We start from the raw sequence: 18,537 nt of genomic DNA, 5'->3' as shown, positions 1-18,537 counted from the left end.
CTCCGGAGAGATTTGTGCCTTCTCTCCCAGCAGCCGCTCACGGTGATAAAGGCCCTCAGACTGCCTCTCTCTGATTAATCAGCCCTCGTGCAGCCTCGATAGGGTGTTAATTTGTAAACTCAGTGGACAGGCAGCCGTGATAAGCCTCCGCAGCTGCTGTGTGTCTGCCGGGGGGATGGGCAGATAAGGCTTCAGCCCTGGGATGCAGCCAAGAAATATTTTGGAGCAGTGAATTAGAAACAACAACAACAAAAGAGCCTTCTGCAGAGGCACTCCTTTGGGGTTGCTGCGAGTAATACAGCAAGTTTCCATAGCGGTGGACAGGAGCCGCCTTCCTGATAAGCTCCCTGACCACCCAGCCCAGGAAAGGGCCACGCCAGGATCCCATCCCTAACTGGGAACTTGTGTCAGAGCAATGTCTGTGTGTCACGTGTTCTGTTCCAGGCTAGGAGGACAGTGCAGTCTTCTCTGCATCTCACTTAGCCTGATCCTCTGCAGAGAATTGGGCGCTGGTCTGTCAGAGGGCTGTCTGGCAGGACACATCAGCTGCAAAAAAGGGGTGGACACAGAGTCAAACCATTTTTGAGTGTCCCCAAACCTCTGCTATGTGTTCACATGAAGGTCCACTGCATCTCCACCATATGGATATGGTAGTATTTCCCCTGAACAGCAGACCAGCCTGAGTGGTCTGAGGCCATGGAGTATTGCAGTGTCCTGGGAAATAGCAAAGCATGGTGTTAAGCTCTGAAGCACCCAGGCGGATAGGAGCAGGCTGCAGTGGTGACAGGAGTATATTGCTTTTGCCTGTTGAAGGTGGTTATGTCAGTGTTTCTGGAGTGCTCATGCAATTTTCACTTTTTTATTGAATCAGTTGTGTTGTCATCAAAAATTGAAAGGAGGAGATATTTCACTGACTCTGTATCAGCCCTTTGGTTCGGCTCAGTCCTAATGATTCTGCCATTGCTGGCCTCCCTAATTGTTCTAATATTATCTGACAACATGCAGCAGGACATGGAAGCGGTTCCTTCCCTGTCTGCCAATGCAGGTTGTTATTCAGTGCGGTTTTGAACTGCAGCAATTCGCAGACAGACAGTGACCTTTTTATGAAATCAAATGTCTTGCAAAAGCCCTCTTGGTCTCTGAACTGTGATTTATAGCTATTTGTGTTGGAGAAGGCTGCAGGTGGGATTTGGGTGACACGTAATTGGTTAAAAGATAAAATAAAATGAAGGCTGCCCCGCTGGTACAGTGATGGCAGGAGCTACAGGAATGAATTGCTTGGCAGTGCACAGCCTGGCCCTCCTCCTCCCACCCTCCTCTGTCGGTTGCCAAGTCCTGTCTGGCAGGCCATTACAATGATAAATGCAGGTAGCTGGCAAAGACCAGAGCTGAGAGTTTGTTCTAGCATGCCAGGCCCTGCTTGGCATTCCCAGTTGGTGCCAGCATTTGCACTCTTACTCAGTTTGACGGAAACCAGGACATGAGGTGTGAATTTATGTCCGCATCCTTCCAGGAGAGAGTTGGGATAATGAAATGCCAAGGCAGCCCTGGGAGCAGCAGAGTAATTTGGTAGGTACCAAACAACAGTCTGCCACCTGTCATTTGCAGTACAGTCCCTGCTCTCCCCCATCACTCTTCCTACAATGCAGCCTTTGAATTATAAGAAGTTTTAGGTAGTTCTGCAAAGAGCACTCGCCATTCCGTTTGATTTAGTGCAAATAAAAACCCGTATCCCAGCCAAATAGATGGTCTGGCTAGATAGTTTCAAGCTGTAACGACAGTAATACAAACTACTGTAGCAGTGTGTAACACAGTGGTCCCAACCTTTACTACTCATAGTCAGGTTTTCATCTACATGTGTAGAAAAAGCTCGATCAGTAATCAGATCTGTGGTTGCCCAAGTCAGTGCCTGGGTAATGGAAGAATTTTAACTGTGAAAGTCCAGGCTGGCAAGCCTGTCTGTTCAGGGTTGGGATCAGCTCTCGGGAAGAAGCATGATATCTCTGATGTTTGAGATGCTTAACAGCAGGTTGCACAAAGCCCTTTTATAAGTGTATCGTGGAGAATTGCTTTTCACTGGCTGGGGCATCTGTCAGCTGCCCTTAGCATAGACACGCTGCAGCCTCTGATGTATGGTGAGAGGTGCAGCCTAATCCAGTGACACAGGGAGAGGACTATCCTCTGAATGCCATTCATAGACCAGACAGCCCAGAAGCTATGCTGGTGGTGATGTCCCTGAAAGCAGAAACAAAAACAGTGCATTGTGAGAAAAAGAACAGGAGCATCTTCACATTCTGCTTTACCTTTTTTTCCTGCTAACTGTAACTGGCACTTGTTTGGTGGGAATAAGTCAGGATGTGGAGCACACAGACATGCAGTAAAGGGGAAGTCAGTGCTGGTTGATACGGAAAATAGCCAGGAGTGTAAAATCGGGGTAGGTTTTGGTAGCAGTTTAGGAGCTGAGGTTTGAGGGAGGAGGATACTGAGATAAGGACACAGTGCACCTTAATGTAAATTAGGACACACAGGCACAATAACATTAAGCAAGTGTTTTGGCTGGGCTTAATAGGGGACAGCTGGAAATTTTCTTTTCAGTGTCTTTGCAAACAGCCGAGGGACCTATTGCAGCTTTATGACCAGCCTTGGTGAGGCCCAGGAGCTCCCCAGCTTCCTCCCTTCTCCTCCTTCACTGAGGTTTTTTTCAGTGCATGTATTTATTTATTTATTGGAGCTGAGCTGGGAAGGAGAGGGAGTTTGATCTTCTCCTTTGGGAGACAGCAACTGCTCAGAGGAAGATGAATCATAAAGCATGGCTAATGGAGGGGATAGGAAGGGGAGAACTCTGGGCTATAGCCATTCTCCAGGGGCTGAAGGGATGGTTTTTGAAGAGAGTGAAGAGGAGTTAGCAAGGCTGTGCCCCAAGGCTCTGAGAGCAGACATGCTGTAGGTCAGGCATCCCGCTGCTTTCGGAGCATTAGGTCAGCCTTCATCATGGTGAGAGGCACGTCTCTATGCAATAAGTCAACAGACCACAGCGGCGTATGTTTAAGAATTACAATTGCTGTTTAATCTAAACTAATTTGATCTATCCCAAAATGGTTATAAAACAATAAGGAACATGTTCTGGATTTAGAATGGTGTTATTTTAAGCTCATCAGTGTGTTGCCAGAAGAGAAGGTCTAAAGCAAAACCATAACATCAAACTTGAAGAGGAGCAATGGGCTTGGCTCCTCATTGTCCTGTGCTGAGTCAAACTGTCTACACAGCGTTTCCTTCGGTGCCTTCCAGTCATCATCCAGTTTGCCTTGTTTCCCGTTTGCTGGCATGTAAAGTCAGTGTAACTCAGTGGTGAATTGGGACCAGTGATCTCTGCTTCTAGGCTCTCTATGGCCTAATTTAATTCTCTGTTCCCAGACTTGTGCTAGCTTCTCAAAGGGGCTGTTGCAAAAAATAGTCCTGGTTATATAAACTGCTGAGCGAGAGAAGTGTTCTTGGAAGAAAAAGTGACGCAGAGGGGTGCATGGTGAAAGGCCCTTTCCAGGACTACAGCAGTACTGAATATGCATGTGCTAAATGAATGTGAGGTGTGAACCCAAACAAGTATGTTGCTGGGTGAAAGTACAGTCTAAAAAGCTTTTTGCTTCTAGTGGACCTTCTGTAGACTGAGCTTTCGTGCAAGATAAGGAGGAGCCATCAGTACCTCCTAGAGAGGGCATTGAATCAAAATTGAACTAGAAGTATCTTGATCATTTAAGGCATTGCCATTTTAATAAGCAGTTGTCTGTTTAGAGTGTTTCACTGTGACATGTTACAGTGTAGCTAAAGGCACAACTGAAGTATTAGGATTGTTGCTAGAAAGCTGGACATGTCTGGCATTCATTCTTGCTTCGGGAATATTATTTCTTATTAGCTCTTATTTGACATCAACAGCCAGCATTGGATCTGGACCATCAGCTGGAACCAGACTTTTCAGAACAACCTGGTCTGAAATAGACAACCATTCAAGTGTCTAAATGGATTTTTGGAAATGTTCCATACCTGGAAACCTCCATCAGGTCTGTGCCCCGAGGGCAGCTGCTGAGTGCTGAGCCCTCTTGAAAGCCCGGTCTATAAATTCTGGGTGAAGGTAATCACAATAAGCAGTGTGGATTTGTAGATGTCCAGTGTGCGTGCATCCTGTTTCCCTCTTGGTTAATCCCTTACACAGATGGGTCGTGCTCTTTCCCAGCCAGCTGTGTACCACAGTGCTGGATTTTCCAAGAAGATAGTCCATGTACTCCTTACTCCAGCTTTTTTCCAGTGGTGGTGCACGAAGTGGCTGACTTACAGGTCTAACTTGCCTTTTGTTTTAATTGAGCTGTGATTTCCCTCCAAAAATAATCCCAGTTTTGAAAAGACCATAGGTTCACTTGAAACACCCCCTCACAATGCAGGCAGTGTTACCGTGGGTTGCTTCTGTATGCTGGAATGTGTTGAATACTTTCTTGGTCTTAAGGGGGAATTTCAGTTTCTTTTTTGTATGTGTGTGTTTTTGATTTCTAGGCTTCTCTTGTGCCGTTCCATACGTATCGATTTCTATTTCCTATGGAAGAATCACAACCCAAACAATACCTTCCTGTTTTAGTTATATATTACTGAAGGGGTCTGTTGTGAATGACGTATAAAATCAACTGGAAACTAGTAAAGCAATACTGACATGCGGTGAAATTCTCCACTAGAGAAGCAATCGAGTGGCGTGAGAGTGGTAGGTAAAAGCACGGGAAACGGAACAAAGGGATGAATGAAAATTCATCCAGAATTTTCAGGTAGCATCCATGCTTTATCCTGAAGGTTTCTCTTAAGTCTGTCTGACACTTCTAGTTAGAAAATCTCCTGGAGAAGGGTTTTCTTGTAAGCATTTTAGTGTTTGCTAAGTTCCAAAACAGTCCCTCTTGAGACTGGCTCTTGGCTGTCCAGAAGATAGGCAGCTATTCAGAAATCAAATTCAAACTGTAATTTACTGCCTCCTTTTCCTCCTGCCTGCCATACTGGACTCAGATTTGGGGGGAACGCTCTGCTTTTGCCCTGTACAAAGCATATGTACCAGGTCCCTAACACCACAAGCCCTTGCTCCTTGTGAACCAGAACTGCAGCCTTATTAGCAATTTTCCAGTGTCTTGAAGTATCAGGCTTGGATCTGGCATTCGGTGCTCCAGGAGACTGCATGGAAGTCTGCAGAGCCTCTGTGGTTGGTGGTAAGGAGCAGTTTTATTCCCTGTTAGCCATTCTATAGGCTACAGGAAAGAAAGAACAAAAGTAATTACTGTGAGGCCTGACATAGTTTATAATGCTGTCTCTGCCAGATGATGTTGTTCTGTTATATATAATCATTAAATTATTAATCTGCAAGGGCTCTTACACCTTTCAGCTGCCTTGGCTTAGTGGGAACCAGGATGAATGAGTCATGGTCTTCATTATACCTCAGTGTTCACCTTCAGAGGAGAGGGTGTGCTACATCCTTTGTGGTTGCCACCTTGTATTTTGAGGAAAAACCTGCCTTTGATAAGCTTATAGTGATGAAAATTGAGTCAGTGTTTGTATGTGATCAAGGGGAGGAGGGATGAGGGACTGGAGCACCCACTGCTCCTGCTCTGCACAAAGCAGTAAAGGGTAGAAATGTGTTTTCTCTGCAGTGTATTCAGCCTGGTTTCAAACCGTCGCAGAACTGGGTGGAGACATTTTGCCTTTTACATCTGGTGTAGAAAAGAAAGAAAATCAAAATGGGACAGAGACTTGCTCACTTTGTTGAATAAACCACAAATGGGGACCTGCAAGGCTTGGTGCAGATCTTAGTGTGTCAACAGCGTGCTGGGTCTTAAAACTTTCAGTAACATGAGTCTGCCTCAGAATCTGCTGCTCTCTGAAATTATTTGTGTGTGTTTCACTTTGGGGACAGATGTTAGATATGTTTAAAATGCAGTGGTCGTTACTGGGGGTGGGACTTTGCAAGCAGCAGCTTTATGAACACGGGTCTGCCTTGGGCTCTGTGGTGGTACTCCATGGGGAGGGAGATGAGCAGCACCAGTAAAAGGAAGGCTGGAGGTGGCTTTTGTCCGAGTTTCATGCTGGGGATGCCTCTCTGCCTTATGCAGCAACAAAAAGGAATTGGGGGAGCAGTGGAAGACTTAAGGGGTACACAGAGCTGCTCCAGCTGCCCTCATCCGTGAGGTGGTCCTTCAGATGGAAACAGGCAGGAGGCAGTGAGAGGGAGGGGAAAGGGAAATTCCTCGTTTCATTTTGTAATCAAAAGTGTGATTTCCTGGGATGACTTGAACCCTGCACATAAAGGACTCCAAACGCCTGGGTTTGCTCACAAGGGAAGATTCCTTTTTTTTAATCCCTTCTTAAACATATGCAAATGATTTGCTTGAAACAGCAGAAAAATTGGGAGGAGACTTGTTTTAGCAGATGCGTTGGTTTGCTGGATTTTTGCACTCATTAGTGGGCTCCCTCAAACACATAGGTTTTATTGTACGCTTCCTTTAAAGGGTGGCTGATGGAATTGAATTATGTATTCAGGCTCTTCCTCCCCCAGCTTCCCTCTCCCTTTACAGCAGCTCACAGAATATCCTAATAACAGGCATTCACTGTTTCAGAACAGTGCTCATGCCAAAAACTGCTCAGATCTGGAGCTAGGAATCACCAGAAGTGAGAGCAAAAGTTGCTGTAAACTCTAGGTGTGAAGGTTTGTGTCTGTAAACTGTGGCTGTGATGTTGAAAACGCTGCTCTACAAATGTTGACTGATTGTTGAAGGCGGTGCCACGTAGTGATATCAGAAGACTGAGCAATAATCCGTGTGTGTTTTACTTTCTCTTAAAAGTGTGTTTTCTTGCTTGACTTCCTTAAACATTGTTTTTATGTAGTCTGGACCTGTAACACTGAGACCTTTAGCTCATGATTAAACAGTGCCAGTCTGTATTGGATCTTTGGTGCTGAATTACACAGAAGGTGGTGGTTGCCATAAAGCCCTGTGGGCAGGACCCAACTTTCCAGACCAGGCAACATACAGAGCTTCTCCCAGTGGGTCCTGCTGCCAGAGAGCAGGCTCCTCTCATGGGCTACACACCTGGTGCTTAGGATTTGTGCCTCAGCTGCCGATTTACTGCTTGGGCTTTAGTGCAAGCCATGCCAGAGTTTCATTGCCTGTAAAATGGGGGAATCTTATTTATCCACCTGCCACATGTCCTAGTGCTTATGGAGTGCTCTGAGCCTAGGTCCTGCCTTTGTGTGGGCTGTTAGTACGGGTGAGTTCCTGGAGCCTGCAGATGCATTCTGCATCCGTGATGACTTTGTGGTGATTATAAGTGAAAAATCTCTTAACAATGGGTTGTAAATTCAGAGTTGGCTGTCAAATGTTTTATGTACCACTGTTGTTGCTGCTGTGTGATGCTGTTACACTTTCTTTGCAAACCAGCCTAGGCAAAGCCTTGTTTAATCCTGATTCTTCCTCTCTTTAATCCATGCAGTGAAGGGATCGTGCAGGTAATTTCAGGATCCTTTTGCTGAGCTGTGTAACGATCATACATGCCACAGCTACACATGCAGCTTTATCGTGGACATGATTCAGAATTTCTTTATGTGTCTCAACCTTAACCTATTTTTCATGTTGTTTTCCCTCTTTTTTATGCATTTGTGTTTAGTAAGGCATTCAGCGCTTGCAGTGCCACTTTCCTTAGAAGTAACATTAATAAATCGCTCTTTTTTGCTCCTTACTATATCTCATGCAGATCTTGCATTTTACTGTTTGGTTTTTTCCTTCTGAGTCGTCATTTAAAATCTATAACAGTGTGATGCAATTCATAGTGCTCTTTTTCATGCAAATCTCCCAAGGCACCTTAGAATAAAATCGGTAAAATCAAAAAGAAAATCAACTTCGTTCAGCCATGTGTTGAATTAATTCATTGTTTTTAAAGCAGAGCCAGGGGAGAAAGACTTTTTCACTTTCAGTATCTTTTGCTCTTCAGCTCTGTACTTCACCCCATTTTATTCGTGCAGCAGTGCCAATATTTTCAGCTATCTTGTGGATGGTGGTAATGTTGATCATGCTCTTTGCTCTCAGACCAGCTTTGATTCCGGAGAGGCTACCTGCTGTTTTATCAGATAGTGAGGAGGAAAAGCTCATGCCAAAATACGTTGACTGTTTCATATCGGGGGAGGAGGGGGAGGAAGCCATCAAATTAACTCGTAAAAGCTTTATTTAGGATGAATGGACTTTTTTCCCTGTCTGTTGTTATCGTCTTGTCTGTAACCCAGTGACCCTGATTATCACGAAGCTGTTTACAAGGTTCAGGTTAATTGGATTTCTTTAACTATTTCCCAGAGCTGTGAGGAGCACAAATACACTGCTGTGGAGTTCAAACAGCATGGTGCAACCCAGTTTGCAAGGAGATGGGCTTCTTCCAAGAGGAAGTCATTCTATTTCATACTCAACTAAGTGCATAGCAGCACGTACCTATCATTTGGCATAATGTTAAATAACACCCTCTTTCATACGAATGTGTTCAGTTGCAACTTGTGTTCCCAATACACAAATTAAATTTTGCATGTTCAGCAAGAAAAGAGCTTATTTTCAATGAGAGAGGCTTTGAAATGGTTTTTGTTGTTGTTTTTTGGTTTGTTTTTCTCCTCAGCTTGATAGCAGTTTCACTAGTTTTGTTTTTATAAGAGGAATCATGGATAAAATAGCTGTGCACTGCATGGCTGCCTAAATAAACGAGACAGGAGGATATAGTTGGGTGAGATCAGGACAGTACTTGTATCTGCTTTGCTTTCATCTTAGGATGCATGCTTATTCTTTAATGGCACAACATTGCACCCTCCAGGTGCAATGTGTAATTGCAGGTCTACAGATAACCGACTTGTTTTATGGGCTGTGTTTTTGTGAGCAAGCCTTCCTAAAGTCTCCTTTAGTATTGCTCATCCCTTTCTTCTCTTTCTTTTTCAGGCTTCTGTAGGCTCTGAGAAGCTGTTCTCCCCTGCAGCAAATAAAGGTAAGTGATCTGGAGAAATGCTTTCCTTATCTTAGAGCAAGAGATTTGAGCTGTAAATCCATATCATGTGAATAGCAGGACATCGGTTTTGCCAGCGCCTTTAATTGTGCCACACACGTTGTCATAAAGATCAGCTTTACAGCCTTGCGATGATTAAGTTAAAATTTAGAGCTGCATTGTCTCAGTGTGGGGTGGGACTTCTTCCCTGCCAGTGAGATTTGTAATAAATGTCTTCAAGAGAAGGATTACTGACAAAGGAGAAGTCAGCCTTTACTGTAGGGGATATGCTTTTCCCTCTAATACAATCAAATCCTCATTTCTTTTAAACAAATCAATATTTCAGTGTTATCTGTATTATCTTTACAAGGGCTTGCACATCCTTCTCAGAGCTGCCAGTGCACAGTGAGCATTTGTGTCTATATGTCTCAGTTCTCCACAGCGAGGTGGAAGGTGCTTGGCGCCTTGCAGGGTCTCGGCTCACAGCTCCCACTATTCCTATTAATTGAGAGTTACCTGTGACACGTGCTGGGTGTTGCTAAGAGACTGTGCCATTTCCCATTCCCCTGGGGAGGTGCAGTGACAGATCTCTAAATACACCCAGCCCTCCTTTGAGGGCTCGGTACAGCTGTAAAACAGGGCTGCTCTAGTTTCATGTGTTCCCAGGGATAATCTCACTGGGCAAAAATACTGAAGGAACAGCCTTGGAAAGGGCAAAGTGTGGTACATGATGGAAAGCATTGCGCTGGGAACGGTTCCTCTTTATCATGTGAGGGGGTTGGTGGTGTGGCTCTGAATGCATTGTCAGGTCCTGGTGCTGTTCTGCAGTGTTCCCAGCATTGAGCTGCAGAATAAAATCAGTTCAGAGCAGTAATGAGTACTAAGGACATGCACATACTGCAAAGCAGAGAGATGAGGCCCATTAATAAGAAGTGATGAAATAAACTTCTTGCATTATTTCAAGAGGGCGGAGGAAGGACTAGTTTGGAGTTCCGTAGGAGTAGGTGCTGGAGATGGAAAAGGCATTTTGGCGCTTGTGTGCTCCATTACCTGGATCCAGGCCCATTGTATAGCTGGGCTCTATAGCAGCAGTAAGTATTAGGAATTCTCTTTCTTTCCAAGCTTTGCAGATTTTCAATGCCAAATGTGGAAACCGATGACAAGCCCATTATGTTATTACATTTGCAGATATTTTCATGAAAGTATGCAGCTTTATCTGGGGGAAGGAGGGAAGTTTAAACAAATGGTGGGGAAGAGCATTTCTCTTCCCTCAGCCTTGGCTCACTGATAAGGCAAACCAGATTGCCCATACGGCAATGCCTCAGCAAAACACAAATCTTGCCATCCTGCATAAATGCACGGCACAGAGATCTGCCGGAGAGGCTTATGCTGAAGCGTTAGCAGCTTTGTTGGCTCCTCCTTGTGCTGAAGCCTGAGATCCCCCACCCCTTCGTATCATGGCGCAGCTCAGCAACATGAGTTTTCAAAATACCTCCCTATCAGGAAGTTAAATGTGTGAATGCCTGTGAATTTGCTGTCTTGAAGTTTGTGTTCGCTGCTGTTTATATCCCTGTAGTTTAAGCATATTCCTGTTCGGTGTACTGGGGGTGTAGACATTATTCAGATCATGATTTTTGTCTCGGACTTTTCTTTCACTGTGGCCCCGTGCTGGTGGAGCCTGGCTGGTCAGCATGGGCTGCAGCTGAGGGCAAGCTCTGCTTGGGCTACATCAGCATTTGACCCTTGGCTTGAGAGGTGGGAGAAATTTGCTTTGATGAGATTTTGTGCAGAAACCCAAACAGTTGCTAAATTCTACCCCTTGCCCTGTTACCACTCCCTCAACACGAGAGTCAGATTTGTCTCTCGCACATGCAAATGAAGGCCGCTCCGACACGACCAGGCTCAGTGATGCCATATGGCCAAGAGAAAGTGACTTTCAAAGTGTTGTGCTTAAATTCCTTTTGTGAGATAAGAGCGTTGATTTAAGGCCGTGTTCTGAAGGGCTGGAGCCCCGGTGGCTGCCTGGGGAGGGGATTAGCTCAGCACGGTTTCCGATGGGCACACGCGTGGTGCGGCACGTGCTCATCTTCTCCCGTGGGCATTTGCACTGTGCCCTTCTTTTGTAAACACTTGCGGCCTTTTTGGAGAGATATGAACTAGCGATCTGCAGCACCCATGCTACAGCTTTTGTTGAAGGTAGCGAGGCTTTTAAAACACAGTGAAGTGGATTCATTGTCTGGTGCAACTCCCCCTGTTCCCACAAACTTTCCCTGGGGATGCATTTAGCCCCATGTATTTGTTTTATGCTGTCCTAGTTTATCAGCAGCTTAGCAATGCAATTAAGTATTAAGATAGATGGGTTTTGCTTATTTGAGGCTGGAACAGCTGTAAAACATGACCTTTGACCGTATTTCACAGCTCCACAAAAGGCCTGGGGAGCAGCATCCTTTGTCTGGGGCTCTGTGGGTAACCTTTATTTTTGCCCCCTTGCTGCCGGGGCTGTGGCAGTGGTGGTGCTCCTCCTTTTGACATCAGTTCGTCTGCAACAACAGATGCACGACGTAGATGTCCACTTCAGGGACCAGTTGCTATTATGTGACACAGAGAGGTGTCCTGACCCGGGGTGACCTCGGTAGTCACAGCTGTGAAACAGGCTGAATGGAGCACTTTGAGCTTCCAGGAGAAGAAGAGATTAAATCCTCTGTGTAAGGAAATAATAATTAAAAGTAAAAGCAGAGAATCCCTGATCTGCTCTGCTGACAGGTCTTTGTTTTCTGGCGAAGAAAAGCATTTGTTGAGCCAACTTGTCACTGCAGCACAGAGTTACAAGGGCATTTGCTGCCGAGGGCCGGGTGTTACACCTCCTGGTGAATAAATCAATAAACAAATAATAAAGGTCTGTTTGCTCTCTCATGCAGCTCCTTTCTCATAGGGATCTCCCAGCCAGTCCTTTGCTTTTTCTGAAGGGCAAGTGCTGTCCAGGGCTGGGGAGGTGTAGGAGAAAGCTGAATCTGTGCCTCTGTCTCCCAGTGGGTGGATGAGGCAAGGGGAGTGACGATGATTGATAGGAGGGCAGATGTGTTGTGGGTCTGAGGAGGTGAGAGGGATGTTCACCCCCGTGTCACTGGGAGGACCTCTGCCTACTGGCCGTGATGAGATTTTCAAGTATGTGTGGGGCAGGATGGTTTGTGTTTTAAGGACTTGAGTGATGCATTATTGCTGCTGGCTCCCTCCTGCAGTGGGCTTCCCTAACAGGTCTGGCTGAAGGCGGTTGAGTTGTCTCCCACCTGTCCTTGTTCCAGCCCTGCTGTATGCCAGGGAAAGTGAGAGATGTGGTGTCTGCTACTACAGTAACCTTGCAGCTGTAACCCAGGAGACCTGCTGAGTTGCCAGTGTTTGAACCTATGGCCACTGGCGAGGTTAGGGTGAAATGACTGTCTTACAGTATATGTCTCCCAAATGGCTTTAACATTGATCAGGAAGTAAGTAGAGGCTGGGCAGCAGCTAAGGTGTCTCCTCCATTCATAATCCCAAGCAGACTATTGGTGTGGGGGTGTTAAGGCCCCCCCCAGGGCATCAGCCTCCCATGGAGGAGCCAGAACTACACAGCTACATTTGCCCTGTGGCCCTGCGTGGCACTTGCAGTACAAGAGCTTTGAAGTTTATTGAAGCCAAGTATATGGCTCCTATCCTTGGATCAAAATCAAGCTGGACATGGAGGGAGCAGCGTAATCCATCTGTCTGGTGGCATGGAACGACTGGCTGGGACCCAGCTCTGCTCCAGGCTGGTGGGGGGCTTACTGAGCTCCATGCCTCAATTTCCCCTTCCTGCAAAATGAAGGCTAATGCTTGTCAGCCAAGTGCGCTGAGAGACTTAATTAATGAATGTTTATCAAGCAATTTATCAAGAGATCCTTTTAATGAGAGATTCCATAAACAGTGCAAGGCTCCATTTTCATGGCAATAATAAATGACAGTGAAAATAAGTCTTATCCTTCCCCCACGTACGCACCCCCCAGGAAAAAAGATTGCTTACCCTCTGCTCTCACTTCTCCCTTGGTTTCTAGGCAGAGGGCTTTGAAGTGCTATCTTTCATCATGAACTGTACACATCCTCAAAGCTCTAAAGCTCACAGCCTGTGTCTTATCCCTCTGACAAGAGGGAGGCAAGCTCTCTCGGCATGCAGGTCGTAATTGTCAGCCATGGGATGTGCCGCAGCCACCCGCCCCAGCGGGCTAATGCAGCTTATGGTTCTTTGAAGTTCCCTCCCTTTATTTTCTGTCCTCTTGACCACAAAACCGTGCCTTGAGCCAGCAAGGGAGATTTCTTGTTCAGAGACGACACTGAGCTCTGACAAGCACATCTGAACCAGAGAAGAACCCTTGTTCCTCTGAGATCACTGCTTCATAATGTTGTTGCCTTAAGGGGACTGTCTCTCCTTTTTCTCTCTGTTTCTTCTCTTCCTTTTTCTTTTTTTATTTTATTTTTTTTTTTTTTAATTCAGCACCAAACCGTCACACTAAATCATTTTAAAAGCTGAAACTACAAAACCTCCAGTGTAGGACGTGCTGTTAAAAACTGATGGTTATTACTGTGAGATGGGGTGAGAGGGGAAAAGAGGGGCAGCAGGGCAGGAGCAGGATGGGAGGGCAGCAAGTGAGCTCTCCAGGAGGAACCTCTGAGTGCCTGGTGAAGCAGAAAACAACCTGAATGCAGCTGAACGCCAAGTAACGTGCTTGGCACAGGTTTGCAGCAGCAGCACGGCTTAATGGTTGCTCAGCACTGACAGGGGAATCAAGAGCCCTGTGTCTCCTGTGCTCGCTGTGCTGCTCACGTGCTTTGGTCTGTTCCCCTGGCCCTCTCTGCAGTTGTCAGGGTCAGAGGCTCCCTGTCTGGGCTGAGATAGCATCTCCTGTAATCAAGTCCACCTCTCCTTCAGGGCCTTCACCTTAGCATGCAGGATGTAGGGCTTTCCATCACAAGAAGGTCTGCTTAGACAGACAAACAAGTCCCACAGCACCCAGTCAGGCAATTAGCTGTGTTTTACATGAATGGAGGTCAGCAGAGATACCATAAATTTGCTGAGTTTTCTTGTGTGGGTCCACAGCGGGATCTGAGGTGCAGGAAACACAGTGGTGCATCCTGTCTCCTGATCTGTTTTATCCCCAGGTGTTGGTTACATTTCAGTGAGGTCACCATCTTTTCTGTGATTACCTGCACAGTCAGTGACCTTGAGGGGATGATAATTTACAGCTGAATCTTTGGACACAAGTCCACCGTAATTACAGGCACGCAAAATCTTCCGCAGCAGCATCTGTAATAATAAATAAAATAAGTAATACATTTATTTAGATAGCAACCACTTTGTTATGATTTACACAGTGCTGAGGATGCTCTGCAGCTGCTCTACTCCCCGTGTTGCATCTCTTGTGATTTTATCACAACTTTACAATGTTCTGTGTTTTCATGAAACCCAGGCCCTTGGAGGATTGCACAAAAATCTGTGCTTTAGTTTCATTTTTTACACAAGACTTTAGTCTTCCTGGCTACAGAGAAGAACCTGGAACTCTGATTCTTCTGTGCTTCAAAGCCAGAGGCAGTCAAAAAGAAGCCCAGATACTTTGGTTTTAACCTTTTAAAGATGGTTTGTGATTTGTAAGTGCTTGGGGAGTTGGCAGTACTTGATACCCTGAACCACCGCTAAATCCAGCATGTGCGCCCATCCTGGCACCCTCGTTTTGAAAAGTTCTATTTTGTCACCCTGGATGAGAACATTGGCTTTCTTGCATATGCAGATATGGAATTACAGAGCGGCCTGAGAAGGAGGAGGACTTTATTTCCAAACAGTGTGGGTAACTGAGATAATCACCCAAGTCACAGCCAGTTAGCCGCATTTCAAAACAAAGCCCAACACAAAAATAGTGCACTCGATGCAGTCTCGCAGTCTTCTTGCAGTTTCTGATTTTGCAGGCTCTGGAAAGCTCTCAGCCTTTCTTTAGGGAATGGCAGTGTACTCTGTCTCTCATTAGCTATGTTACATGTATTTATTAGTTCCCTATCCATAGCAGCTGTCTGTGAAAATATGATGGACAGGTAGAAGAGACCATTCACCTTAACCACACTGTCCGGTGAACTGTGTAAAACTCAGGCTGCAGAAGTGGATAGCTCATTAATTGCAGCACAGAGCTGTATGGCTCCCAGAGTGAGAGCTGCCTTCTTCAAGTGGGCAGGATTTCTTGCACCATTTGCTGAGCGGTTTGCACAGCTATCTCCGGGTTTGTCTCCTCCAAATGAGCCAGCATAGAGCTTTCTTTGTAGCTTCAGGCTGCAGCCAAGAGAGTTGAAAAGTTGAATTATAAACATTTCCAGGCCTTCTGGTTGGTATCTTGTGTTTGTTTTGTTATTTTAAGGATGTGGGGTATGTTGCTGCATTCCTGTCAGTGGGATTAAAATGAATAGAAGCAATACTGTAGGAGATAAAATGTGTTTAATTATTTAGTTGAGAATTACAGACTGAGATTGCTTTTTTGATTTAAAGCATCCAAGTTCTGGCTATGCTTTTGGAGTAGGGAGGCACGCAGAAACATATATATGCACAATTACCTAGGGTAACGTAAGAAGTCTCTTTGCTCGGCTGCCTTTCCTCCGCAGAATTTGTTCATTTCCTTCAAGATTTTCAATTTCAAATGCGGCTTTGTTAAGTGTCACGGCAAGCTAACTGCATGCTGTGCCTTGCCCACCAAAACGTAAATAAAATAAAGAAAGTCTTCGCTGTATAAATGTTATGAAGTGGGTGGTTTATTTTCTTTAATTATACTTTTTATTTAAAATAAACCCTAAAAGCCAGCATAAACTTGTATTGATGGAGGAGGCACATTCTAGCTTTTCTTGGTTCATGTGAAAGTAGATAAAAGGACCATCAAATGGTAAATCAAGAAAAAAAGGAAATTCCTTCCAAATGCATGTAGTAGTTTACATTGCCTGGACTTTTAAAGGATATTTGAAAGATACCATCTTTTTACTCCTTGTTTATAGTTTGCTTATCTGTCTTCCTGAGCAGCAAAAGCCAAGCCTTAGTGCTGTTTCCAGCTGCTGTCCCTGATTGCAGGATGTCAGTACAGGTTCTATCTCAGCACCAGAAGGATGCTGTCGGGTGCTGATGTTAACAGCAGCACTCGCAACCCCCACAAAGCTATCAGGTCTTCTCAGTTCTGCTTTTAAAATCCCTCAGAGACATGTTTTATTCATGTAAGATTTTCCAGTTTCTTAGAAAATTAAATGCTGGGTATAAACCTGATCCGCTCTTCATGTGAACTAATGCTGGGGAGGTGTCTAGACTTCTACAGGTCTGAGCATGCTGTGACCACCATGTCCCCATTTAAATCAGGCTTGCTGCTCACAAAGTAGAGTCCTCCTCATGTGCAGCCCCCCATGGCCTGTGCTGGAGGTGTGCACTGTGCGTTCACTGCTGGGTTTTTAAGCTCTCTGATGCTCCTTTCCGTGCCACTGTCCACTCCGCTCTCTCTGTTTGTGTCTCAGTGAAGCTGTTGACAGGTTACCGATGGGCAGCTATCCTGTGCTGTGTAATAGCCCATTAGGAACTCCTGGGGACATGGTAACCCCACGCTCCATGCAGGTCACCGGCATAGAACAGGGCAGCCTGACGGTCAACAAGTAATTTGACAAGGCAGTGGGGGGTAAGGAGGCTGGTGCTGGGGAAAGCTGGATCTGACCCCAGGCTGGCTTGTGTTTCCTTCTGGGCAATCAATGGGAGTGATCAATGGGACCAGGGCGTGCTGTTGAATTGTAAATGGATCTGGTTACTCTTTTGTGTGCAGTGCTGGCAGGGTCTGTAAGTCCTAGTGAGGCCCCAGCATCCAGCAGTGGAGACTTCAGGAAAAGAGGATGCTGTCAGCATCTCACTGCTTCTTCCTATCCTCTCACTGTCCCCACATAGACTGAGGACTTCTTCCTCCTGGGATAGGGATGTGGCTGATGAGCAGGACCCTGCTGTCCCGGTCAGCCTGTATGGCAAGCAGTAGTAGTTCATGCTGTTTTTTTGCTTTAATATATTAGCTCCATTTGAAATCACTGCTGTGAGTGATGTAGCTCTCTGGTCCTGTCCCATGGGAGGGGAGGAGGGAGGCCAGGGTTGGGGCTTGCTTTCAGCCCACAGGGTTCCTGCCATTTTCTCCTTTAGTAACTGCTCAAGCCAAGCATGCATGTGCTCGCCACTGCTCTCACCTCTGTGCTTCACTGACCATCCTTCCTGCTAACAAGGGCTGAACACAGTTCCCCGTGGAGCCTGTTAATGTTGCTGCCGGGCTGCCTGGGGACTCGCAGCATGAGGCTTTCCTTCCATCTCTGCTGCTCTGTGCTCGGCCCCGGCTCTCGGGCTCAGTTCAGCCAGGTAAAGCCATACTGACTCCATTGACTTCGCTGGATTTATGTATAAGAGAGCAGGACTTGGCACAGTGTTTGTGTTTGCGTGTCCGTGTTTCTGAAAAGGATACTTGTTCTAGTTTGTTGGGTTTCTTCCCAAACAGTAAATATTTTCTTGTAAATCGCTGGGACAGAAAAGTGACTGCAGTGCTTTTGGTTCATTTATTTGCTTTAAATTGATGGCAAAGTCTTACAGGAGGTAATAGGAAATTAAAATCTCTCTAGTTTTTTTTAACCATCCTGCAGAATTTATTGCAGAGTTAAATCCCTGCTCTGGGATCCTGTCGGACAGTTCAAAAAGCCTGTGGAAAGGTTCTCGTTTGCCATTAAATTTTAAAAGTTATTGAAGTAATTTTTATGGAACCCTATTAAGTTTCTGAAGAAACATATTGGTTTCATCACTAATAAATTCTTTAACGCTTATCCGTAAGGGAATAGTCAGACTTCCAGATCTCTCTCCAGTGAAATGGATGTTAACTTTTTTCCCTGTTGGAGATAATATTCTTCAAAGATACCAGCAAGGTGAGCAGCCTGATTGCAGCCAAGTATGTCATCCAGCACTGTGAGCTGGGGGTTCTTCACCCATCAGCCCTCTAGAGTCTGGATGAGGGTTTTAGAAGGGAAAAGTTTTTTTTAAAAGGTGAGGAGGAAGAAGACTCCAGATGGATCTGTACAGATAAATCCTGGCGTGGGGTTAAACTTAGATCTTGGCATGTGTTTATGAGTGCCATGGAGTTTGGGAGAGGTGGAAAAGAGGATGCTGCAGCCTGGAAGTCCCTGTTTCTCAGGCACTCCTGGTGCTTTCAGAGTAATATAAAATAATGTGTGCACTGTGCTTTTCCACTGCATGCAGAACAGCCCACGGAGACTTCCTCCCAGTGAAAGGAAAGTATCAAGCTGGCTTTGTGCTTAACTTAGCGCTCACAAGCGCCTTTCGTATGTGAGCACAGAGCCACCTGATGAAAAGCGAATGGGCTAGGAGGGAAATAAAATTGTGTAATTGCCAGTTTCCTTCCATCTCGCTCCCTCTCCCATTTTGCATAAAGGAGGCTATTTAAGTCTCAGCTG

The 18,537-nt window shown here is 45.6% G+C and overlaps 1 protein-coding gene across 24 annotated transcripts in view; it reads left to right on the top strand.

The window, feature by feature from the left end:
* The window catches only part of FBRSL1 (fibrosin like 1), a 533,464-nt gene that overhangs the window by 465,871 nt on the left and 49,056 nt on the right, over positions 1 to 18,537 (top strand). For all 24 annotated transcript variants that reach the window (XM_061466075.1, XM_061466084.1, XM_061466087.1 and 21 more), the window contains one exon: positions 8,985 to 9,030. In XM_061466075.1, coding sequence (XP_061322059.1) covers positions 8,985 to 9,030 — 46 coding nt within the window. The remainder of the gene's footprint in view (positions 1 to 8,984; positions 9,031 to 18,537) is intronic.

The sequence above is a fragment of the Pezoporus flaviventris genome, unplaced genomic scaffold, assembly GCF_033815535.1.
Source record: "Pezoporus flaviventris isolate CSIRO_AGI_PZ_B2104156 unplaced genomic scaffold, CSIRO_AGI_Pfla_v1 ptg000041l, whole genome shotgun sequence".
In the NCBI taxonomy this organism is placed as follows: domain Eukaryota; kingdom Metazoa; phylum Chordata; class Aves; order Psittaciformes; family Psittacidae; genus Pezoporus; species Pezoporus flaviventris.
Note: the sequence above shows the minus strand (reverse complement) of the source record. Positions and strands in the feature narration are given on the sequence as shown.